Source organism: Brassica napus, chromosome C7 (assembly GCF_020379485.1).
Source record: "Brassica napus cultivar Da-Ae chromosome C7, Da-Ae, whole genome shotgun sequence".
NCBI classification, from domain to species: Eukaryota; Viridiplantae; Streptophyta; class Magnoliopsida; order Brassicales; family Brassicaceae; genus Brassica; species Brassica napus.
In genome coordinates this window covers 26,711,114-26,738,081 of record NC_063450.1, presented here as the reverse complement: position 1 = coordinate 26,738,081, position 26,968 = coordinate 26,711,114, and the positions used below count along the sequence as shown (strand labels likewise).

The following is a 26,968-nucleotide window of genomic DNA, read 5'->3' as shown; positions in this document are numbered from 1 at the left end:
ATAATTTTTTCGTAAAAAAATTATCATACAATATTTTGTGTATTAGATATCATTTAAACAATAATGTGAAATATTTTAATTTGTGTTTCATATTTGTAAATAATTTTATATATTTTATAAATAATATTATTTAGTTTTATAACTTAGTTATTAGTTTCTCTAAATAAAATAATTGAATTATTTTAATAATTATTATTCACATTGAACATAACTAAAATTCTAAAAAAAACATAATATGTTTTTATTAATAAGATATATTTATTAATACTGAAAACTAAAAATAGCCATTCAACTTTAAGAAAATATAAATAATTAATATAAGAAAATTTATAATTAATTTCAAAATTTTAGGTTTTTTTTATTTTTGTATAATTTATGATATATATAAGAAAAAAATTTTCTATTCAAGTTTTAGAAATTAAAAATAATTTATATAAGAAAAAGTTTCCAACTAGTTTCAAAATTTAATTATTTTATTTTTTTTGTAATTTATATATATTTTATGATTTATATTTTACTATATTATATTTTTATAAAAATATAACAATTAAAATATGTTATCGTATTTTATTTCAAAATAATAATCACAGTCTTTTGATAAATTTAATTGTTAAATCTAAATATTTATTGCTATTTTATTTTATTAATTAATTTTTTAAAATTAAAAAAATACAGCAAAACCAAAAACCAAAATCTAAATCTAAAAACCAAAAACCAAAAGCTAAAGCCAAAACCAAAATCTAAAAACCAAAAACTAAAATCTAAAAACCAAAAACTAAAACTAAAAAAACTAAAAACTAGTGAAACAATCATCACCTGTCTTGGATAGAAATAATTATAAATATATTTCTTCTCCAAAAACAAACAATTACAAATATTTCCTGTGCAAGAAAAGAATATAAACATAAATTTAAGAAAAAAAAGGAATATAAAGATATGCTTCTTAAATCTCATACGTAGTAATCTTAAATTAACACGAATACACGAGGAATCAAATATGTAAACACAAATAAACAAGCAAAATTAATAGCACATGCAGCTATATTTTTCGTACATAAAGCAAAGAACACAAATGATATTACATGTGAGACAGAGAGGAGAGGACATTACGGGGAGAAGACTAATTTAACTTGTTCTAGGTTCCGATCCAAATTGATTTCTTCTTTACTCCAACAAAAAGTAGAATATCACTTGGAGGCTACCGGACCGTGGGCTGCACGCGCTTGCTACACGGCGGCTTTGCTATCTGCTTGGACTTCAAAGAAGGGCGAGATGAAAACAGAGCCTCCAAGATCATCGTCTTCACCAGTTTCCTCTTCTTTGGGAACACACTCCCTTGTTCCGGGCCCAACCGTCGTTGTCGCCACTCACCATTCTCTACCGCCGCCGCTTTTTCAACCGAGCTCATCGATCTTTACTTTCTCTGTCTAGTTTTCACTCTTGTCTTAACGAGAACGTGAACTCCTAGATTGTGCCCCTTTTTATCAATTGATAAGACTTGTCCTACAAGCTAATACTTTTCTTATCTTATCAATCTTGTTATTTCCCGCACGTGGTCTTGTTCACTAAGCTTCCTTTGCAAACCAATTATGCTGCAATTAAGTAGTAGTATTTAACTAATTGAGACACTGATTAAAGCCACTTCTTTTCCGAGTTAGGATCGCTGTGGATTAGCCTTTACGTAACTATTGGCCTTTGAATAATTTATGAGAATAGTTACATACTACTACTAATGATACATAACTTCACCACATGAACCACGAGCAAAAATTCGATGCTCGAATTAATTTAAACGTTATCTTTGCATGGGGGGATCAAAAGTAAAAGTCTTGTGAAAAAATGAAAAGCAAAAGGTGGAATAAACGAAACATGCTTTAGGCAAAAAAAAAACGACACATGCAGAAAACGATTTTTAAAATCCAAATTTCAGTATATGTGTAAATATCTTGATTAAAAATTCTATATAATATCCATTTGTTATGGAGCATTTGATTCGAGGGAAGAAAATAATGAAAGCTAAAGTGTCTTTTATCTTTTTCATAATTAATAGTCTTGGAGCAGCGGACCTGAGACCATGACTAACACGTGGTTCTTAGAGTAGAGTTCTTAACGGAAATTAAGAAACTGTTTCTTAACTTTTAACTTAAAAAATTAAGAACTGGTTTTTAGAGTCCTTATTTAAGAACCGGTTCTTAACTTTTTTAGTTAAAAGTTAAGAAACAGTTTCTTAACTTTCGATAAAAACCTCATCTTAAAAACTCCGGGTTAATCATGTTGTGGCTCACTTGGCTCTTGTGGTTATTTGAGTATAGGGATGCACGCCTTGACTATTTGAATTGAATAAGTAATGATTTGGGTGACATGAGACGGCAAGAACATGCATTCTAATTTTTTTAAAAAACATGCGGTATATTATTATTAATAACTTGTAATCGAATCGATTCGAATCATTACCATTTTCTTGTCCAAACAAAAAATAAAACAAAAATCAAGAGCTTTTGGCCTAGTGGTATTGGAACTCCGGCTGGAGTGCCCGCCTTGGGTTTGAGTCGCCTTGGCCATCTTCCCTCCTATAACCGTGCGTGTCCGGATGGAAGACTTCGTAGGGATTAGTCTGGGCTTACCGCCTGGGAACCCCACGGTCATCAAAACAAAAAAATAAAATAAAACAAAAATACAGAATTTGACTAAAATACTATGAAATGAGAAATATATTATTTAAAATTATTTTTGATAATTCTCCAACGTTTTTGATTAACTGGTGTAGTGATAAATAAAATTATAAAAATAACTTTCAAAATTAATACAACTATATAAGACTATTGCAAGATTTTTAATTCAGTGATTTATTTATATATAACGTTGTAGTTTTCAGTTTACAATCTATGTGTTATAATTTTAATTTCTGAAATAATGAATACAATTTGTTTACCAGAACACAAATCTGAATCTTATCCATTCTAAGTAGTTTTTCTATACTTGAATTATGTATATCTAATCCGCTATCAATACTATTCACATGTATTTCTAATCCGCTATCAATACCGAGCTCATCGATCTTTACTTTCTCTGTCTAGTTTTCACTCTCGTCTTAACGAGAACGTGAACTCCTAGATTGTGCCCCTTTTTATCAATTGATAAGACTTGTCTTACAAGCTAATAGTATGTTGTAAATTAGTTATAATACTTTTCTTATCTTATCAATCTTGTTATTTCCCGCACGTGGTCTTGTTCACTAAGCTTCCTTTGCAAACCAATTATGCTGCAATTAAGTAGTATTTAACTAATTTAGATACTGATTAAAGCCACTTCTTTTCCGAGTTAGGCTGGCTCGCTGTGGATTAGCCGCACTCTCTACCTTTACTTAATCATTGGCCTTTTGAATAATTTATGAGAATAGTTACATACTACTACTACTACTACTAATGATACATAACCTCACCACATGTACCCCGAGCAAAAAATTAATGTTCTTACAACAATTAATTTAAAACGTTATCTATGGGGGGAACAAAAGTAAAAGTCTTGTGAAAAAACAAAAGCAAAAGGTGGAATAACCGAAACATGCAGAAAAAGATTTATATAACCCAAATTTCATTTTATAAGTAAATATATAATTAAATATTATATATAATCTCTATTTGTTACGAAGCATTTGATTAGAGGGAAAGAAAATAATGAAAGATAAAGTGTTTTTTATCTTTCTATAATTAAGGTCATTTTTATCCCAAGTTTCTAAAGGAGTTTTACGAAGAAAAGATAGTGGATCCCACAATTCAACTAAAAATCGGTAACAAAAGTAACCAAATAAAGATCGATTTTTGTTGGTTTCATGTACCGTTCACGGGTTCCGGGTCCCACTGACACGTGGCGGCTCGTGATTGTTTTTTTTAAAAAAAAAAAATTCGGACAAAAAAAAAATTTAAGAAACTCTTAAACTCGATAATCATGCTCTAATAGTCTTCGAGCAGCGGACCTGACTCACTTGGCTCGTGTGGTTATTTGAGAATAGGGATGCACGCCTTGACTGTTTGATTGGAATAACGAATGATTCGGGTGACATGAATATATAGACGGCAAGAAATGCAATGAAGAAAAGTTTTTTTTGTGTTTGAACAAAAAAGAAGAAAAGTTTTTTTTTGTTAAAAAAAAGAAAAGAAAAGAAAAAAACATTTTGTATATTATTATTAATAGTTTGTAATCAAATCGATTAGAATCATTACCATTTTCTAGTCCAAACAAAAAATAAAACAAGAAACAGATTTGACTGAATAACTATAAAATAAGAAATATATTATTTGAAAAAAAAATGATAATTGTCCAACGTTTTTGATTAACTAGTGTATTGATGATAAATAAAATTATAAAAACAATTTTCAAAACTTAAATAAGACTACTGCTTACTGCTGTTATGAATCATGAAGTGGATGGTCCATAACCTAGACCATACAAGTTCAAGACTACAGTCCATTGGGGGTTTACATCCAGCCACATGGAAGATCCATTCAACCTTATGTCTTTATGAGTTTGACCATGTCATTATGTAGAGTATCTTTGTAATCAATTCTCCCTTTGACTCCACCTTGTATGAACCATTATATATAGTGGTGTAAGCAATAAGAAATATACAACACATTCTCACAAATCTTCTCTCAAATTTTAACACGTTATCAGCACGAGACTCTCTCCACCTGAGCAATCCCATCCGCCGGCGATCATCTCTTTTCCGACCATCTCATCCAGCCCTCAGCCTTGCTCCGCCGGCCAAGTCTATCCCTCTCACGGTTTTCCGGCCAGCTCCTCCACCTCTCTCTCAACCACCTCAATCCGCAGATCACTCCCTCTCTCTCACGGTTGTCCATTCAGAATCCTTGTGGTGTAAAAAGTAAACTAATCAAAACCTAAAGATCTAAGAACATCATATATCTGAATCTTGGATCTATATGAATCCTAAAACTTATAAAAATCTATAGATCTAAAATTATCTCAAATATTAATCTTGAATCTAAGATCTATATAAATTTTGATTCTAAAATTATTTGAATCCTAAAAACTTATAAATCTCTAAAGATCTAAGTATCTATATGAATCTTGATTCTAAGAACTATTTGAATCATAAAAAATATTAGAGAAAATCATAAAATCATAAGCCTTTAAATCGGCTCTCCCTTTTTCTCCTATTTGATCCGACCTTAAATCCGGATTGTCTAAAGGATTAAAACCCATAATCAAACCCTTTGATCATCCGCATCACCAGCTATTCTAGCAGGATGAATAAGCTTAAGTCGGCCATCAAAAACCTCACCATCAAAATCCTTAAATCTAAATATGTATCTTGATGGCCATTATACATATCAATCCCCTAAATCCTTCTTGCTTGGTTTTCTCAACCAGCAAATCCAAAATTCAAAACAATCAAAAACATCCTGAGCCATATTCGGCCAGATTCTTTGAAAATCAGTTAAACCAAATAAAATCGAAATAAATTCTAATCAATGCATATCTTTGACCATTGATGTTTTTTTTTGTAACTGATAAAATTTTAAAAACTTTTCTGATTTTATAAATGCATATTTAATTTTTCTAAATGTACATTTGATTTTAATAAATGCATATATTTGACTAGTTAGTATTTTAAGTATTATAACCTATAGTCTTGATTTAAATTAATATGTCATAAAATAAAATAAATTCTGGTTTGATATCATTTGATCACATTATTGTTTGTCAGAATTTATCTATATCTTAACCGGCCTTGAAATCGGTTCATTATAGTTTGAACAAATGATATAAATTTATCTTGATCTAATACCAACCTTAAAACCGGATTTTGTGATGATTAAATCATATACTGAACATTGATCACATAGTTGCTTGTTAAATTAACTTTGATATAAAACCATCCTTGAAGACTGATTTTGTGATGATTGAATTATATATTGATCTTATATGCATACCTGATAGCATCTATTAGATTAGTAAATCATTAGATCAAACTTGGATTATTTTGAACCAACCTTTTTCCATGCATCCGATTGTCATTTTGTTAAAACCGATCATGCATGCTTGCATATCATTGACTATTCTAATCATGGTGCATTTAAATTTAAATTTAATTGATTCATATTGCTTGCATCTAATTGATTCATATTGCTTGCATCTAATTAGATTAAATCGGTTATTGTTTAAACTAAACATGTTTGCTTTAATTGAAATAATAAACCTGCCTTGAAACCAAATTGATTGAAAATCTAATTGAATTTGGTTTAGACATATCCTGAAAATTATAATTTTTCCTTGTCTTTGTTTACCCTGTAAAGGGGGGAAGGAATCAGTTTTATTTTATGCTCTTTAAAAACCAAATATCCTCATGCATTAGGAATCACATATAGATTGTTTATGTCCAATGCTTAGTTCTGAACATGCATTCAGCTATTTCTTGATCCATGCATTTGCTTGGTTTCATCCATCTTGCTTGATCTCATTTAATAAAATGATGATTGATCCTTATTCAAATTCTAAAGGGCCTTAATACCCTATATATATAATCAATCCAATTTGAATTATAATTAAAAGGATTACTAGATGCAATGATCAATTGATCATTCTCATACTAAGACTGCTTAAGCAAATAGATTATATGATTTTGGAGAAAGCCTTATTGAAATCATATACATTGATTTATTCTATTGCTTACATAGAATTCTGAGTGCTTGAATTACTCGTTAAATATTCAGATGTCGAGATTTGAACCCTCAGATTACTCTGCCCTAAATCTCTCTGGAGATAATTACCTAGAATGGGTAAAGAATACTCTTGTTGCCCTGAGATCCAGAGGACTCGGACAATGCATCAATGAGTACAATGATATCATTGACAGTGAAAGGCATAGGGCTATAACGATTATTTGTTATCATCTCACTGAGGAACTAAGAGACATGTATCTCCATGTTGAGGATCCTTGTGACCTTTGGTTACAGTTAAGGAAAAGGTTCAAACCGGTATCGTGGCAAAAGGCCAACCATGAATGGGAGATCCTTAGATTCCAGGATTTTGAATCCGTGGACAAATATAATTCTACTCTGATGGATATTGCTTATAGTCTTGAACTATGTGGTGAAAGGATAACACATTATTCTTTATTATATAAGACCTACTCCACATTCCATCCAAAGGATGTGATGTTGCTACACACGGCTAAGAATTTCACCACTTATAATGACCTTTTGTCATATCTTTTGGCTTATGAACAAAGAAAGCAGAAAATCAAAGATATCATCAACAGATTTGACAAGCTTCAGAAAAGATACATTGAGCTAAAGAATAATGAGATGAGGCCTCCTATAGCTGATGAAGCTGAAGTTGAGCGCCATATGGCAACACATGCATTGTGAAGGCCATATTATATAATTGTCTTTTGACATTCTCATTTTCATGTTTCCTGGGTTTATGTTTCATGAATTACTTTGATACTTTGCTTTATACACGACTTCATTAATAAAATGAATTGCTTTGAGTTCATGATCATTATCTTATTCAAACTGTTGTTTGATAAGAAACTATATTTATATACCTTTATTGTGCCAAGATAAATATGATTGAGGATTAATACCCCAACTCACTTTTTCAAAGAGTTCAAAGAAGCCTTTGACAAATGGCACGACATGCTCTGCCATCCAGGCTCAGTTATAAAATACTCTTGAACTCAACTGGACATTCCTTGAAAGAAAGGAAAAGAAGCTCGACCAAGGCTTTGCCTAAATGGCATTATATTCACCCTATAAGGTCCATTGAATTAAGTAGAGAAAATGGTTTCCAGCAATGGACAAAAGGGAATAAGAGTACCTAAATTAAAATCGCCTAAGTGGTCGAGACTACATTCTCTATTGATCTAGTGATCAATATGATATTAGGCAAATAGCCAGGGCAATCATGTTTGATTAACCCACGAAATTTATCACTTAGATGGCATTACCATACTTAGCCATTCAGATTATGATGCAAATATTTAAAAGGGCACAAATGTTATCCCATAAGATCTCACGTGTGTGCAATATATCTATGCACAAGGGAATTTATTGTCCCAAGCACCACGAATTAGAGTATGTTCATGAGGGGGAGTGAGGACAAATCCCATGATATATGACCATACTAAAATCCGTGAAACATGGTCCACAACCATATTACATATTGGTTGAATTTGATATAAAGACCATTATCTATAAGGTTCAAATTCTAAAAGTCCATATGCTTGGGGATACCATGAGTTATAAAAGAATGAACCTGCATCAGGCCATAGTAATTATATCAGGCCATATAAGTGATCATAGATATTCCCACCTCAGACTGATACGGGTCATGAGTCCAGACATATATCATCTTAAGATATTATGAAAGAATCCACCACAAATATATGTGCCATCTAAGATCATGTGATCTTAGAATCTCATAAAGAGGATTGGGAATATATGTTGGATATATACTATGAATATACTTTCTCCATAAGTTTAAAAGAAACCTTGAGCCAAAATGGGTGATCTAATTATAGGCCAAGGAACAAGGATTACATAAGGTTTATGAATCCGAATATCCAACAATGAAAGGAGAAAAGTAATAAGCTGGTATAAAGAATGATAAAGAATGGTATCTACCATCTGGTATCAACCATCAATGTCTTGGCAAAGATCCTCGGACTAGAAAATAATTTATAGACGTCCATATGCTACAATGATAGCAAAATAAAATGCCAGACACATTGACCCGAGAGAAAGAATGACTATGTCATCCCAGCTTAGCACCACACGGTTTTGATGTCTTAAAGACACAACCAAGTTGCTACAAAGTCTATATAAGATAGACCAAATAAATGTTCCAAATAAAGTTCCATAAATTCTAAGGAACCTCGGAAAGAAAGAAAGGTGCATGAGATAAAATCCGAGTTTTATTAAAGGAAACCATTCCAGACATTGAGATATAAGGCTGGCCAGCTGAACAACTAGGTACCATACCATATAGCTTGGGACGCCAAGTTATAAGGTTATTAAGGTCCTAGATAATGAAATCTCAAATTGATTTATACCATGTCTGGAACTAAATGGAACTATATATATATATATATATATATAAGTGTGTCGACACATAAATTCATAGAAAATGCACAAGTGTGAAGCACATGAATACAAAGATATGTATCGAGGATCATAAACCCACACAAGAGTACTCATAATGAATAATGAAAGAAACGTGATATATAAAAGGCGTATTGTATTGGCCATGAATATGTAAACGCCATATGATGCCCAGTGAATATATAAATCCTGAAAGAAGGATAAATCGTGAGACAGACCGGGAAAGGTCTATATAATCCAATGTTGTGGATATTACTACATATTTCACTACATATGATGTCTGGAAGAAATTCAAAAGATGTAGTATGCTATATATGACTCACTGGATGATGATGATAATATTATTGGTAGCAAAAGGTTTACCAAACGGTATTGAGCTCAGAATCAAAAGATGAGAAAAGAAGTTCTCTTGAACAGCATTTTCCTAAAGCTGTTCATAGACTGAATTAAATTACTACATGTAAGCAAGTGAAGAGTTCTATAAGAACAATTCAAATCAGTCCATAGAGGAATTTTAAATTCCTTGTGTTTTATACTAACCAGCCTAAGATAGGTTAAATGGTTATTCATTAAACCTTAGAAAAGGTTATAGACCATCACCACAAATTAGCCAAATTTTGGTAATACTTATGGTTGGTCGAATTCTCAGCATGAACCAACCAAGCTGTGGTATGAATGAATAAGCTATCATAAAGATAAGCTATAAGATCGAAGTTCATCTTTGAACAAAAGGTATAGGACCACATTATGCGTCCATATGCGACCCAACGGGTCCGACCATCATATATGAAGATAATGCAGCTTGCATTGCTCAACTCAAAGATGGGTATATCAAAGGTGACCGAACCAAACATATTCTACCCAAGTTCTTCTTTACCCATGAGTTGCAGAAAGCTGGAGAGGTCAACGTCCTTCAAATCCGGTCTAGTGAAAACTCAGCCGACCTCTTCACCAAATCATTGCCCTCTTGCACATTCAGGAAGTTCACGCAACAAGATTGGCACGCGTAGACTCAAGGACCTTCAGTGATGTCCAAATCAGGGGGAGTAATGTGTGTTGTACTTTTTTTCCTTTCTTTGGTTTCTCTTTTTACCACATTGGGTTTTGAGTTTTCCAAGAGAGGTTTTAATGAGGCAACATTAGTATGTTACAAACCCTATATGGTTATGGCATCCAAAGGGGAGTGTTATGAATCATGAAGTGGATGGTCCATAACCTAGACCATACAAGTTCAAGACTAGAATCCATTGGGGGTTTACATCCAGCCACATGGAAGACACATTCAACATTATGTCTTCATGAGTTTGACCATGTCATTATGTAGAGTATCTTTGTAATCAATTCTCCCTTTGACTCCACCTTGTATGAACCACTATATATAGTGGTGTAAGCAATAAGAAATATACAACACATTCTCACAAATATTCTCTCAAATTTTAACAATTGCTTTTTTTTTTTTGATAACCATAGTGTTGATCCCAAAAGCTTTCAAGACCCAATGACTAATTACTACGAGGTCCGCATGATCTGCATTTTCTTACCATTTTAGGTGCCTCGGGTGGCCAAGCCACTTGGTTTAAATAAGACTATTGCAAGATTTTTTTTAGTTCAAATGTTTATTTATCATGTTGTAGGTTTCAGTTTACAATCTTTGTGTTATAATTTTTTGTTTACTAGAACACAAATCTGAATCTTATCCATTTTAAGTAGTTTTTCTATACTTGAATTATGTATATCTAATCCGGTATCAATACTATTCAAATGTATTTCTAATATGTATATATATCTTAAGAATAAATTTTATACCCAAATATTTTTTCTAATCTACATCCGTTGTTATTCGAATTTTTATCCACAATAAAAAAAAGTATATGTCACATTGCAATATGTTGAATACCTAGAAATCATAAGTTATTCCTAACATGAAGAATAAGTAAGAAAATTTGAATAGCTTAAAAATATTCTATAATAAATATTTTCAGTAATATGTATTGAAAATATATGTTATAGATTGGCTTTTCATCGTATTTTTTTGTTTTTTTTGTATATTTCGTGACACTTAACTCTTTGTGTTTTGCAATTATTATTATAAATGTCAATGGTAAAAGGTATCGACGTATCGTAGTAGTGATATGCCGTAAATTCGATTTATTCTTTTTCTGGATCCAAATTTTATTGAAAACACTTTTACCTTTATCTGGACAATAAAGATAGTATTATGATTTAAATACATTCCAAAATTGAACGAAAGAATTTGGAGGAAACTATAATTCGTTTTAAGAAAAATACCACAAAAAGCCCACATGCTTTCCATAATTTCACACATAAAGAAACAAGTCTGGTCAAAAAGCATTTCATTATTGCTCCCATTTAGATTTCATGTTAAAACTAATTAGGTTAATTAGACAGCACGTTGGCATATGTAATTATTAGAAACTGTGAACATGGTTACAAACAGAAAGAATACTGTTTAAATACTAGTAGCACAAACATAACACATACATCATGTTTTTAAACAAAAAGGATAACATAATCATCGTCAAACGTGAACAATACAAACATTTAAACTTAGCAAAAACAAAGAGACGCATTATTACATTAAATTTAGACGACAAGAACACCACCTTATCATAAACATAACCCGTACAACATGTGTTTTTTACAGAAGGGGTTATCATCATAATCATCGTCACACCTACAGGCCGGAACATGAACAATACAAACATTCAAACTCAAGAGAAACAAAGAGACGCATCATTACATTAAGCTTAGACGACAAGAGCACCAACTTATGTTTACAAAAAGCATACAGGAAAAATACCAGAAGAGTTCACAGCGGTGGCGCAAATATCTTCAGCCCCAAGAAAAGGACCGATCAGCGACGAGTAGGGTGCACGCGCCGCCCTCCGTTGCCATTGCCGTTGCCGGTAGGCTCAGAGCCCCCGGTACAACCAGAGGGGGTGAAGGCAGAGATAATGGTTTTCACAACCATAGTCTTTACCAATTTTCTCTCAACAGGAATCACACTCGCTGTGTCTTTCTTCACCATCCGATCAGCCATAGAGCTAGAGTCTTCTCCTTTGGAACTCATTTTTAGCCCTCTTATCTAGATGTATGAGTATATACGTCTAAAAAAAGAAGGTATGAGTATATATGTATGTATGTGTATGTTGTTGTTGTTGTGGTTGTGAAGCCAATGCACAATGTGCTCTTTATATATATAGATTAAAGAGAAGAAATGCACCTAGATGAGAATTAAACTTAAGCTCTAAGCTCATATATGTACCCACGTGTCGGGCACCCATTTGTTGCGAGGAAATTTATTTACCATAACTTACTTATGATATAAGTTTGGAAAGGAAAAATGAAAGAAATTCAAGCGAAACTTTCAGTTATTTCCTAATATTTTGATAGTTTTGGTTTACATACACCGGAAAAATCCACCTGTTAACATCCCATTTGTGCAAATAGCATATATTTTAATTAAAACGATATCCTATTTACGATTTAAGCTTGAACGGAAAATAAATTAAAATCAAGAGAAACTTCCGTTCAACTTCCTGAAATTTTCATAGTTGTGGTTTACGTATAAACTACAGAGTTAAAATAAATTACAATAATATGAAATTTCTATGCATCTCGGTTTATTTGATTAACTCTATGCATTTATTAGACAGTCGAGCCCACTTAAGAACTTAGGACCATTTGGAACCGGAAAGACAAACATTCGGTAGTTTTTAATTGTATTAAACAATGTATAAAATAGATAAAGTTCCAAACAAAAATATACATAGCATTATGACTTTAAAGTTACAAAAATTATAATATGAACTGGCATGTATCTGTAATCTATATAAAGACTTGTATTTTGTGCTTATATCATATAGGGAGAAAAAGTTACATATTAGGTTTGATGCTGTTGACGTCTATCCATAATGGTTATTCCATATTATATTTACCAATTTTTTAAAGAGTAATTGGTGCCACTGCACCCAAAGACACCTTTATTTAGTCATATACTCTTGCATTTAGTAAATTATTTTGCATGACCCTTTTGCCCCTTCAAGCTATATCTCTTATGCAGTGCAACCTCTGTGTTGTGCGTCAAATTGCTCATTTCCAACCATTGGATAATTCCATGGTTTGTGCATTTTCGAAAACAGAACAAAAGAGTTCCACTTTTCCTTTTCGGTTTCAATTTTTACCATAAAAAACATATTAATTCGCGTTTCCCCAACCAATATTTTCTATTCTTCTTTTCTTTTTCATTTTTGTCGATTCATTTTCATATGAGTTTTAACTTTGGATCTCTCTATTCCTAATTTCTGCAGAACCCTAAATCCCTAATTCCTCACCTCTACTTTCTCCTTACCCATTCAGATGATTGAAATACCACTTCCGCCGAGAATGTTCGCCGTTGGTGAAGAGCCGTTGGGCGACCGTATCAACTAGTACCACAAAATCAAAATCGCCGTTTGAATCTTTCTTACACTGTCTTTTTTTTTTCTTTTTATTTAAAATGATTTTTACCAAATTAGATTTGAACTAGTTTTTCTTTAATTTTTTTGATTGATGTCTGCCTAAAAAGATTTAATTGGTTGTGTATGAGAATGTTGTGATGAAGAGGAGCTCAATCAAAACATATTTTTGGAGAGCTTGAGATTATTAATTTCAACACTCTCTTCCGATTAATTTCAGAATGTTTTTGCAGATCTTTAGTTTTATCAGATCTTTGGTGTTTTTGTGAGTTTATATGTTGTATGATAATTTTTTTACATGTAAATGATTTGTTATATGTTACATATTTTGTTAGCTGACACATAGGATAACACCGAAGAATTCATAACTGTTTGATATGATGTTACAAAAGACTTGACGTTAACTGATACATAGTTTATTTAGCTGATAAATGGTTTGCTAGCTCGTACATTGTTTGTCACTTAGTTTATTAGCTGACAAATGGGTTGCTACATGTCTGTGAATTAATATATTACATGATAATTTGGTTGTTATCTGATAAACGATTTGTTACTTGGTACATGTATTATTAGCTGATACATATATAATTTGATATCGAAGATTTGATAATTGGTTGGTATGATATTACAAGAGACTTGACGTTCATTGATACATGGTCTGTGTAGATGATAAATAGTTGAATAAATAAGAGCACCTGCTTTGAGGGTTTATGGGGGGAGTTCACACAGAAATCAAGAAAAAAAAATAATAACTCAATCACATGAACCTCTCTCCTAAAGCTCTCTCGGCTGAACCCCTCTCTCCTAAAGTTCAACACTGTAGCGCGGGCCCCACGTGTCGTGGCAGCCCGCGATTGGTCTAGTTTTTTTTTTTTTTTTTTTTAAAAAAAAATCAAAAAGAAAAAGAAAAAAAATTAATAATAAAAATTTGAAAAGATGAACCCCAAGGGGGGTTCACTGATGCTCTTGCTCTAACTTGTGAGCTTGTACATTTTTTATACTTATTTTGTTAGCTGGCAAATAGGTTAATACATGGTGTGGATTAATAAGTTGTTATCTGAAACATTATTTCTTATCTGGTACATGTTTTGTTAGGTGTTTCATAATTTTCCGGAACCGTAATTGGTGACAGCTGAAAGATTATGAAAGAAGATTGATGGCTGCGTCTTTATGTAGAGGAACCAAATTTTTATCGGATTGGTTGTTATTCATATTTTTTTTTTGCAGTTTATGTATTTGTTTAAGAAAAATTGTTATTTATATGCTAACATTTTATATAACAATTAACATTTTGTAATAACTTTCAATACTTCAACACAATACACATATATTTAGACATCGAAATATTTAAGTAGACATAAATATATTTGGATCAATTTATGCAAACCATTAAAGTGCATGGTGTATTTTTCGTCGTTAACATCTAATACTATTTTTATATTACATATTTTGATATGTTATCCCATACATGTTAAATAATATATACTATTATGCCTTAGCGGTTACACATTACAATAATTATCGTTTGACCACAAATTAGTTTTCAGCTAACATAATGTATACCCGCTAAATTCTATAGTTACACGCTGTGTAAGCTAGGTAATGTTTGGCAACAACAAAGTTAACTGTTAATATATATTGGATATGTAACACAACATATTAGCTACTATAGAATATTTTACCGTTAACGTAATCTTAACTTCAATACATAGTCTTTTTATCAATACATGCTTTATAATCTCCATGATGTATTCACTTGTCTTTCACTCTTCTCTTCAATCTTAAATTTCGTTCACTCTTTCTAATTATAAGAACAAAAAAAAGCCTAATACACATCCAATATATTCTCAAATTTTTATCAAAAAAAAAAAAAAATTATCAGCATCAGTCCACCATTGATGTAGTTTCTTGAAGCTTGCATGATATATTTGTTATTGTTTTGATTACAGTGAAAAGAAGTATCAGAGACTGTATAAAACCTACTCTTTTTTCACTGGTTATTTCGGTGAAACGTCTCCTATGGTCAGACCTAGGTCAGAACAACTTTGTGCTGAATCTTTTTCTGTATATCTTTTCTGATAAAAAAAAAAGGTATTATCGTCCGTCTAAACCTAAAAAGATAACTGACTTTTGGAGTTTATTACACAAAGGCATTTAGCTAATATAGATCTCTATTGGATATATTACACTTAAACTCTTTTTTTTTTAACTCTAGTATTGTATGACAACTTTTTCAGGAAAAAATGGATTCTTATTGACAATTGCTACTTCCCAGTCATACTGTTAACGTTAATCCAAAATGATTATTCCATTACATTTACCGATTTTTTTTTAGTGCTGGTATTTTATAACTAACTATTAAAGAAAGGAAGGAATTCTTATTGACAATAATGATTCTTAGTTTTCTTTTTACTGTGACCATTAGTAGATAGATTCTTAAATAAAATCTCATATCATAAAGACTAAACAGAGGCACCATTATTGAAACTGTAAATGCATGTGCTCCGTAAATAAAGCTACAAACTATAAGTTGTTCGCTTTGCGGATGATATACGCAGATACTTTCTCACGATGGTTTTTTTTTTTTTTAGGTCAAACGGTCATTCTATTACTCAAGCTTGAGGTGGGCTGGGTAACCAGACCGGAATATAACAACCAATAAAATGTAACTTCCTATGGAAAGATCTAGCAGTCTTACCTAAAAAATCTGAAAACTGGTTGCGCGCTCGTGGAACATGAATGATGTTGAAATCCGGGAAGCAAATCATCAGCGTCTCTATCCTCTCCAATTTCGTCGCAAAGCTAGGTCAGACATGAGGTTCCTTTATCATTGCTATCAGCTCCTTGCAGTCTGTCCCAAAGCTTTGGCAGATTGAGTGTTGAAGCATGTTCTCTATTGCCCACCGCAGAGCTTCTACTTCCGAATGCAAAGCCGATTCTCGTTGATCAAAATTTCTTGTCCCCAGCATTTAAATGTTTCCTCCACTATCCCACCAAACCCATCCACATCCACTAAACTGAGCCGAAGCTGTCCAGGATCCATCTAGCAAGCAAATATTACCCAAGCTTATGACTTGGGGTTCCTCAGAAGTGATTTCTTGTACCACAGGTTGTACCACTTCGTTCGCATTAAACCAGGCTTGACATTCACTTTATGCATGTCGAACTAGCTCCAAAGGATCTCTGTCTATCCCTCTGAAAAGTTTGTCATTCCTAGCCTTCCAAATGTACCAAATTATCCAGGGATAAGGATCCCTGTCCTGCTCCGGCTCGATAATGTTGTTTTTTCTCTAGAATAGATAATCCATGTTTGCGTAAACGCTTGGTACTGGAAATAAACCTGGGTTTGACGGAGTTGATGATAAGGACCAGACTTGTAGAGCTGGCGGACACTCGAATATAGCATGGGTTACAGATTCTTCTAGCTCTCCACATCTTGGGAAGTAGTTATCACACCTCATATTGCGTCTTGCTAAGTTCCTCGTTACTGCCACATGGCCAGTTAACAACTGCCATATAAGTTGACATATCTTCGAAGGTGCCTTTAACTTCCAAGCGAAGGCTTGAAACTTTGTGATACTCGGTTCTAGGACTTCCTTCTCCTCCTCTGCCTTTAACACATTCTGAGCCACCCAATATCCAGATTTAACCGTGTACTGGCCATTCCTTGTGTAATTCCAACATAATGTATCGCGACGATGAGCTGAACTTGTGGCCAGGCTCCTTATAAGTGGTATGTCCTCTGGATTGACATAATTCTCCAAAAGACCAACATCTCACTCTTTCGTTACCGGATTAATGAAGTCACTAACTCTCATATTAGGATGCATTACCGGCGCTGTGGGGAGAGCTGGTCTCGCCGGGGTCGTTGGAATCCGTGGATCCTCCCACACCTTGACTTCATAGCCTGAATGTATATTTTGTCTGATTCCCATTAAAAGCAACTTTCGCGCAGCAGAAATGCTAGACCACACATACGATGGGCTGCTAGCAGAGTTTACTCTGAGTGGTGAACTCATTCTATAGTATCTACCCCTCAAAACCCGGGCCACCAAAGAGTTATGAAATTGAACTAGTCTCCATAATTGTTTTGCCAATAATGCCAAATTGAACTCATGGATCATACGGAAACCAATCCCACCCTCTTCCCTTGGTAAACAGACTTTCTCCCATTTCGCGGAGTGTATTCCTCTCTTTGGTGGATTTGAGCTCCACCAGAATTTAGCAATGGCACTTGCAAGGTTTTCACGTATCTCCAATGGGAGCAGGAAAATAGACATAACATATGTCGGAAGAACTAGCAGAATGGATTTAAGCAACACTTCCTTTCCTCCTTTTGAGAGCCATCTACCTGTCCATCAATTCACTCTATGAATCAGCTTATCCTTTAGGAACGCAAAGAGCTTACACTTGGAGCCACTTATGTCTTCCGGGATCCCTAGATAAGTATCCATTCCACCTTCATTTTGAATTCCCAGCACATCATTAATCTCTTGTCTACTTGTTGCATTAACCCGCTTACCAAAGAGTAAGGATGATTTATCAAAGTTGATACATTGACCTGATGCTTTACCATACTTCCTGACTACTTTCATTACTTCTTCATATTCACGGGGCTCCGCCTTACAGAAGAAAAGGCTATCATCAGCAAAAAGAAGGTGGGACACCGACGGACACGCGCGTGTAACGCGCATCCCCGTTATCTTCCCTTAGCTCTTTGCATGATTGAGAAGGCTAGCGAGTGCTTCCGTGCATAGAATAAAAATGAAAGGAGACAAAGAATCTCCTTGGCGTAGGCCTCTACCAGGTTCAATATTTCCTCTTGGCTGCCCATTCATGAGTACCTTATATTTCACCGACGTAATACACCTCATTATCCAGGTGATCCATGTTTCTAAAAATCTCATCTTACGCATGACAGCTTCAATAAACGACCATTTCATACTATCATATGTTTTGCTCATGTCCGTCTTAATGGCCATCCTTTTATTGCGTCCACTTGGTTTAGTTCTCAAAGCGTGGAACATCTCTTGACATGGTTTAAACTTAAAATCCTAGACTTTTCTATACTTATGTTATGTTTTGCTTTTCCCTAAAAGACATGGGGGCCCAAAGACATGTCTGTCCTTATATATACATATATATATTTTGACGCTATTTCTATATTATTATTTGTAATTTATTTTCATAAATGTTTTAAAGCTCCGACCAAACCATATTTGTTCTCGTAAGGAACAATAGAAAGATCCGGCCAGGGCCATTTAAATTTCCGGGTTTATATTTTACTAGCTCAAGATCCGCGCAATTGCGTGGGATGAATGTTTTTATTTTTATATATTATTATTTATTTCTATTTATTTACGTATTATGTATATAACTAAATTAGAGTAAACACATAAATCAAAACAATACATCTTATTTATTTATGATATTTTTTAGGTAAATGAATCAAAAAAATTATTTTATTTATTTTATATGATATATAACTAAATTTCAGTAACATCGAAATAGATATATAATATATTTTAATATAAATATTTATTATTGAGAATTCATACTTATATGATAAACACAAAATTTCTAATGTGCGATTTTTTGAATGCAAAATTTCACAATTAAAATATTAAGGTTTCAATACTTTTTCGATACAAATTTAGAAATGATCATATTTAAGTATTTTCCTATGTTATATAGTTTAATTTTAAACTATATTAATATATAATATGAATGTCTAGTAAATGAGACTTCATATTCATACGATTTATAATCACTTGTATCTTGTTATTACCAAAAAGATAAACCGTTGATCACAAAAATTTGTTTAGTAAATGAGACATTTAACGTTTTAGTCATTTATATTTGTTTTAAAAATTCAAAATATAACATATAAGAAAAAAATTAATTTTTTTATTATATGTGGTTGTTTAATTTTTTTTTAATAATATAAAATTAAAAAAAAAGCTAAGATACAAAAATTGTTATCAACTATTTATTATTCATAATCATTAATTTTCATATATACGTTAATCATATTAGGCAATTCCGTATATTTTATTTAAGGAAAGTGAAAGAATAACCGTTGATCACAAAAATTTGTTTAGTAAATGAGACATTTAACGTTTTAGTCATTTATATTTGTTTTAAAAATTCAAAATATAACATATAAGAAAAAAATTAATTTTTTTATTATATGTGGTTGTTTAATTTTTTTTAATAATATAAAATTAAAAAAGAAAGCTAAGATACGAAAATTGTTATCAACTATTTATTATTCATAATCATTAATTTTCATATATACGTTAATCATATTAGGCAATTCCGTATATTTTATTTAAGGAAAGTGAAAGAATATTCTTTTGTATATTATTTATCAATTTAATAGTTAGTTTAATAAAAAGTATAATATAAGTTAAGATGAACCAATATATTTGTTTAAGAATTCTGAATTTTATTCTCATGATGACACGTGGCTACAAAATAATGTTGTAATGTTTCTCAATTAATAAATAAAAGATTTTATCCGATCTAAGAAATACGAGTAGTATTTATGCAGAAGAAAATAATAGCGACCTAAGCGGAGATTGGCTTATAGACAAATATACAGCTATTGGTTTTCTTTTGAAACGGATATACAGCTATTGTTTTTATTGACTTCATTCAAATACAGTAAAATCAATATAACTAGGGTCGGCGGGATATATTTTACTTGTCATTTAAATTATTATTTTTGTATGATTTTGTGAGTTGTGTTTTTGGTTTGCATTTGCAAAAGATGTATATGATAATGATTGTTGTCTTTTAAAATGTTATAGGTGAGGAGAGATTATATGTGATAAAATATATTTTGCTTGTTTGTAATAATTATTTTTTTATTAAAGAGTTGTGGCATTGATATGTCGTGAGTGCTTCAAATGGTCTGCATGTTGTTTCTTTTTACAAAATTTTGATTCCATATTTGGTGTGTTATTTGTAGTTTGTAATATTTGGGTTCAGAAAGATTGAAGTGTGGATTTTATGTATGATATAAAAATATTTATTTTTTATTTTAAGATCATAGTTTTTCGACATGCAATTGGAGTTGAAGTAGTGATTATTTGAAGTTGCATTTCTTATCAAAATTAGAATGTTATATTAATTGAGAATAAGATAGTAATGCAAATCTAGTCAAAAGAAAAAAATATTAAAATTGGAAAGTGCGAAAACTTTAACTTCTAGAGCCACTTTCTCATTTTATTATGTTGGTTCTGCAATGCAAAATGCAAAAGGAATAAGATAACATTTACATATCACAAACTAAAAGACTATGTTCATCACTGACAGCTACGAATAGGCACCAAGAACCCTAATATTTGGCCAACATCTCCATGAAATCGTTGTATAAATCAAACTTATTTTTGAAACAAATATATTGATGTAGCCATTATTATCAGATTCAGCTGTGTGAGAAGGTTATTAGAGAAATTTAGTTTTTATCAAAAAAATCAGTCATAAATCTGTTGTCTCGATTGATTTGTTCTTTTGAACGATATTCTTTAATTTCTAGTAGTTTCTTCTCCATTTTTTTAATCTTCTCCTGCAATTTTTTTTATTCTTTAAATTTTTATAATTTATCATTCCTTCCTAATTGCTATTACTTATTTTTCATCACTCAGAATAAAATTTCATTAAAAATTCAGTCATAATATATTTCATTCAAAATTGAATCTTTTCTTAATCTTTGCAATCTCAGCCTTCCTTTTTTTTTCTCTTTTCGTTTGTACATCTGGAAAATGCATCCTGATGGTACATCTAGATGTCTCATCCAAATGGTTCATCTAGATGTCTCATCCAAATGGTTCATCTAGATGTCTCATCCAGATGTTTCATCTGGGTGTTGTTCGTTTCTTCATTTCGTCCATGCATCCAGATGAATCATCTGAATGCAGCTATGTTCGTTTTTTTAACTTGCATCTGCATCCAGGTGGACTTGTTAATAAAATGACTAAAATATATTTTTTTATGTTTCGGCGGAAAAATATCATTTTTACGGTTTTGGCGGAAAATACGTTTTTATGGATTTGGCGGAAAATACTTTTTTGCGATTTTGGCGGGAAAAGTATGTTTTGCGGTTTTGACTGAAAATGTGTTTTTGACAAAAAAGTGTGTTTCGCGGGTTTGCCAGGTAAAGTTTTTTCCGCGATTTTACCAGGAAAATGCATTTCGCGATTTTGGCGGGAAAATGTATTTTGCGGTTTTGGCGGAAAATGTGTATTTTTGCGTTTTTGACGGGAAAAGTGCATTTTTGGCGGAAAATATTTTTTGCGGTTTCGGCGGGAAAATGCGTTTTTCCAGTTTTGGCAGGAAAATGCTTTTTTCGGTTTTGGCGGGAGAATACGTTTTCCCGGTTTTTTTTGCGAAAAAATGTGTTTTCTGGTTTTGGCGGGAAAATGCGTTTTGGCAGAAAAATACATTTTTCCGGTTTTGGCAAAATTTAAAATGAAACGAAAGAAGTATTATTTAACTTAATTTAAATAGGGGTATAAAAATAAATTATTATAAAAATTGCGTTGGAATCATAACACGAGATTTATTTTGCAATACAAAATTTATGCCACAATGACAAAATTTTATGCTACGATGACAAATTTTTTATGCTCTATTTCTCAGATTATATTTATTCAATGGTTATGTCGATTGAATATTATCTGACAGCGTGAACCATTTAGAAAATGGTATGTATTTATTTGATTGTGGCGTTAAAAAAAAATAATTCCGTACGGTCAGTTCTTATCATCTAGGGATTAACCACGACATCAACCCCTAATTTTCTTGCTTCACCAGCTTGTCTATCTATTTCACTAGAATTTCTTAATGGTTTTGATTAAACAAAATTTAATAAGTCAAAGGATGCTAATTGAACAAATGTTTTTTGGTTCACTAGTTCAAGTTTCCTTTTTCATTTTGGCGTGTTCTAATACGAAATTTGATACACCATGACTTAAAAGCGACGTTTTTAGCATTTAAATTTCTTTTTCATTTATTGGTTTTTGTAACTTTTAGCTTTAAAGCTTATCAATCTGTTCTAAGTTCCAACGTTTATAACAATACAACTACTGTATCTTTTTTTTGGTTGAAAACAATGGAGTATAAGATATCTTCTGTACCACAAAAATAGATTTTTTAGTACTTTTACATATATTAAGAAAATACATTAAACTACCATAATAAATGTATTGTTTTCAGTAATTTTCAATTTTTAATAACATTTAACTAATAGTAATTCAATAAAATCAATTAATTTTCTTGAAATTTACAAATTATTCATAGAAAATACAAAAATGCATCTTTTTGAAACAAACTTTTTTTCTAAAAATTCTATCATTAAAACGGAGAGAGTAGTTGTTTCTGAAATCTAATATAAATCTTAAATTAACACGAATACACGAGGAATCAAAGATGTAAACACAAATAAACAAGCAAAATTAATAGCTCATGCAGCTATATTTTTCGTACATAAAGCAAAGAACACAAATGATCCTACATGAGAGACAGAGAGAGGAGAGGACATTACGGGGAGAAGACTAATTTAACTTGTTCTAGGTTCCGATCCAAATTGATTTCTTCTTTACTCTAACAAAAAGTAGAATATAACTTGGAGGCTACCGGAGCGTGGACTGCACGCGCTTGCTACACGGCGGCTTTGCTATCTGCTTGGACTTCAAAGAAGGGCGAGATGAAAACAGAGCCTCCAAGATCATCGTCTTCACCAGTTTCCTCATCTTTGGGAACACACTCCCTTGTTTCGGGCCCAACCGTCGTTGCCGCCACTCACCATTCTCTACCGCCGCCGCTTTTTCAACCGAGCTCATCGATCTTTACTTTCTCTGTCTAGTTTTCACTCTTGTCTTAACGAGTACGTAAACTCATAAATTGTGCCCCTTTTTATCAATTGATAAGACTTGTCCTACAAGCTAATAGTATGTTGTAAATTAGTATATAATACATTTCTTATCTTATCAATCTTGTTATTTCCCGCACGTGGTCTTGTTCACTAAGCTTCCTTTGCAAACCAATTATGCTGCAATTAAGTATTCCCTCTGTTTTTTAATATAATTCATTTTATAATTGTTCACGTAGATTAAGAAATCATTAATTTTTTATATTTTTAAACAAAAACATTATTGATTATTTACGTAACCACAAATCAACCAATAATAAAATAGAATGTATATTATCATTGGTCATATAACATTAAGTGTTAATAAATTTTACATAAAAAACCGAAAACGTCATTTAATTTGGAACATAAAAATTTCTTTAAAACGACTTATATTAAAAAACTGGAGGAAACAGTATTTAACTAATTGAGATACTGATTAAAGCCACTTCTTTTCCGAGTTAGTCTCGCTGGGGATTAGCCGCACTCTCTACCTTTACTTAACTATATTGGCCTTTGAATAATTTATGAGAATAGTTACATACTACTACTAATGATACATAACTTCAAGTTATTCTTGGGTTCACTCCCTAGGGTGAACCTCTAGGTTCAACAACCAATAGGATTTCATTATTTGAATTAAAAAAAGAAACAAAATATTGTTAAGTTATATTATGTTTTTAAAATAAAAAATAAAAAAAAGTAGTTACAGAAAAAAGAATTAAAAAAAATCTTTTTAATGTCGTCAGCAAAACACTAAATCCTAAATCCTATTCCCTAAACCCTAAATCCTAATCCCTAAACCCTAAACCCTTGGGTAAACCCTAAACCCTTGGGTAAACTCTAAACCCTTGGGTAAAACCCTAAACCCTTGGGTAAACCCTAAATCTTTGGATAAATCCTAAACTCTAAATAAAAACTCTAAACCCTAAAACTATAAACCCTAAATCCTAAACGCTAAACCCTGAGTGTTTTAGTGTTTAGTGATTTTGATTTTGAGTTTAAGATTTATCCTAGAGTTTAGGGTTTACCCAAGGGTTTAGGGTTTAATGTTTAGGATTTAGAGTTTTAGGGATTAGGATTTAGAGTTTAATGTTTTGCTGACGACGTTAAAAATATTTATTTTTGTAATTACTACTATTTTTTATTTATTTTTTTTACCATTTAATTTTAAAAAAATAATATAATTTGACAATATTTTGTTTCCTTTTTTAAAAGATATCGAATATGAATAACACAATCCTATTGGTTGGTGAACTTAACCCTAGGGGTGAACCCAACAATAAGTCCATAACTTCACCACATGAACCACGAGCAAAAATTTAATGCTCGAATTAATTTAAACGTTATCTTTGCATGGGGGGATCAAAAGTAAAAGTCTTGTGAAAAAAAGAAAAACAAAAGGTGGAATAAACGAAACATGCTTTAGGCAAAAAAAAAACGACACATGCAGAAAACGATTTTTAAAATCCAAATTTCAGTATATGTGTAAATATCTTGATTAAATATTCTATCTAATCTCCATTTGTTATGGAGCATTTGATTGGAGGGAAGAAAATAATGAAAGCTAAAGTGTCTTTTATCTTTTTCATAACTAAATCAATTTTAGGGTTAATGATGCTCTAATAGTCTTGGAGCAGCGGACCTGACTCACTTGGCTCTTGTGGTTATTTGAGTATAGGGATGCACGCCTTGACTATTTGATTTGAATAAGTAATGATTTGGGTGACATGAGACGGCAAGAACATGCATTCTAATTTTTTTAAAAAAACATGTGGTATATTATTATTAATAACTTGTAATCGAATCGATTCGAATCATTACCATTTTCTTGTCCAAACAAAAAAATAAAACAAAAATACAGAATTTGACTAAAATACTATGAAATGAGAAATATATTATTTGAAATTATTTTTGATAACTCTCCAACGTTTTTGATTAACTGGTGTAGTGATAAATAAAATTATAAAAATAACTTTCAAAATTAATATAACTATATAAGACTATTGCAATATTTTTTAATTCAGAGATTTATTTATATATAACGTTGTAGTTTTCAGTTTACAATCTATGTGTTATAATTTTAATTTCTGAAATAATGAATACAACCATTTGTTTACCAGAACACAAATCTGATTCTTTTCTATTCTAAGTAGTTTTTCTATACTTGAATTATGTATATCTAATCCGCTATCAATACTATTCACATGTATTTCTAATATATATATATATATAAGCTTGGATTTTATATCTTAATACTTTTTCCTAATCTATATCTGATGGTATTTGACTTTTTATCCAAAATAAAAATTTCTGTCATATTGCAATATGGTGAATACATAGTAATCATAAGTTATCCCTAAGGACCCTAACATGAAGAAAAAGTAAGAAAATTTGAATAGCTTTAAAACAGGGATAATTTGTAAACTACCTTATTTAAGATTGTAAATTTGAAAAATATACTGTTACAATAATATTTTAAAAACTACACTTATTTATGTGATATAAGACTCTTTTGCCCTTATTTAATTTTAAATTTAAAAATTAACAATTAAAAACTCGAAATTATTAGTTTATAGTTATTTTGAGACAATTTTATGAGTTATAATATTTTATAAACTAGTTAAAATTTCAAACTTAAAACTAAATTTAAAATTTGAAAGTATAAGTATTTATGTTTGAGATAAATATATGTTTGAGATAATACATGTTAATATTTTTAAATAAAAATGAATACAAAATATCTTAAAACATTTCCTACAAATTTTCAGTTTTATGAATCTATGTAAATATAAAATTTACACAACATCGTTTTAATCAGATATATTCTTCATTCATATGATCTTGTTAGCATTTTCTATTAAGTGATCATTGGTGTAGTACTTGATAAAAGTTATTTGGTTAGTTCAAATTTCAGGACTTTTAAAAGTTTAAAGCAAACGATTGATTCTCTACTTTATAGATCTGTTTGCTTATGTTATTTCAATACAATTGAAAATGGAGTTCAAAAAATAAATTACTGGATAAATAAAGGGAGAAGGAGACCATGATTTGAAATTAAAGAAAATAATACATGCATGTAAATGATGCAAATGTGGAGAACACATGCTATGTGATTTGAGTGAGAACATAGAACGAAAAAGTGGCGATGACGTTTTGTTATCACTTAAGTATATTCTAATAGATACTACTCCCACCGTTTCGAATTAGATGTCGTTTTATAGCAAAATTTTCGTTTCAAAATTAGTGTCGTTTTATGATTTCAGTGTAAAATTTATTGGCTTTTTATTCTAATCTATTTTTCTATTGGTTGAAATCTGGTTAGGTGTATTGGTAATGATGTTTTTATCTAGTAAATAGATAAATTTAAATGTTTTATTAATCTGCGTGTCGAAGTCTATAACAACAAGTAAAATGAAACGTAGGAAGTATAATTTATTTCGTGT

The 26,968-nt window shown here is 31.4% G+C and overlaps 2 protein-coding genes and 1 long non-coding RNA gene across 3 annotated transcripts; all 3 read right to left on the bottom strand.

Moving 5' to 3' along the window:
- Window positions 1-937: 937 nt before the first annotated feature.
- On the bottom strand, window positions 938-2,365 carry LOC111207512. The gene has a single exon (XM_022705640.2). It carries the CDS (start codon window positions 1,406-1,408, stop codon window positions 1,199-1,201), a length of 210 nt encoding a protein of 69 aa, XP_022561361.1. The 5' UTR covers window positions 1,409-2,365; the 3' UTR covers window positions 938-1,198.
- Window positions 2,366-11,547: 9,182 nt separating this feature from the next.
- On the bottom strand, window positions 11,548-18,993 carry LOC125589983. Its single transcript, XR_007326165.1, has 2 exons — window positions 11,950-18,993; window positions 11,548-11,823 (listed from the first exon to the last, which is right to left on the bottom strand). It is a non-coding gene; the product is annotated as an uncharacterized LOC125589983 (long non-coding RNA).
- Window positions 18,994-23,003: 4,010 nt separating this feature from the next.
- Window positions 23,004-23,788, bottom strand: LOC111207483. The gene has a single exon (XM_022705564.2). The coding sequence runs from the start codon at window positions 23,452-23,454 to the stop codon at window positions 23,245-23,247; it is 210 nt and encodes a 69-aa protein (XP_022561285.1). The 5' UTR covers window positions 23,455-23,788; the 3' UTR covers window positions 23,004-23,244.
- Window positions 23,789-26,968: the final 3,180 nt, after the last annotated feature.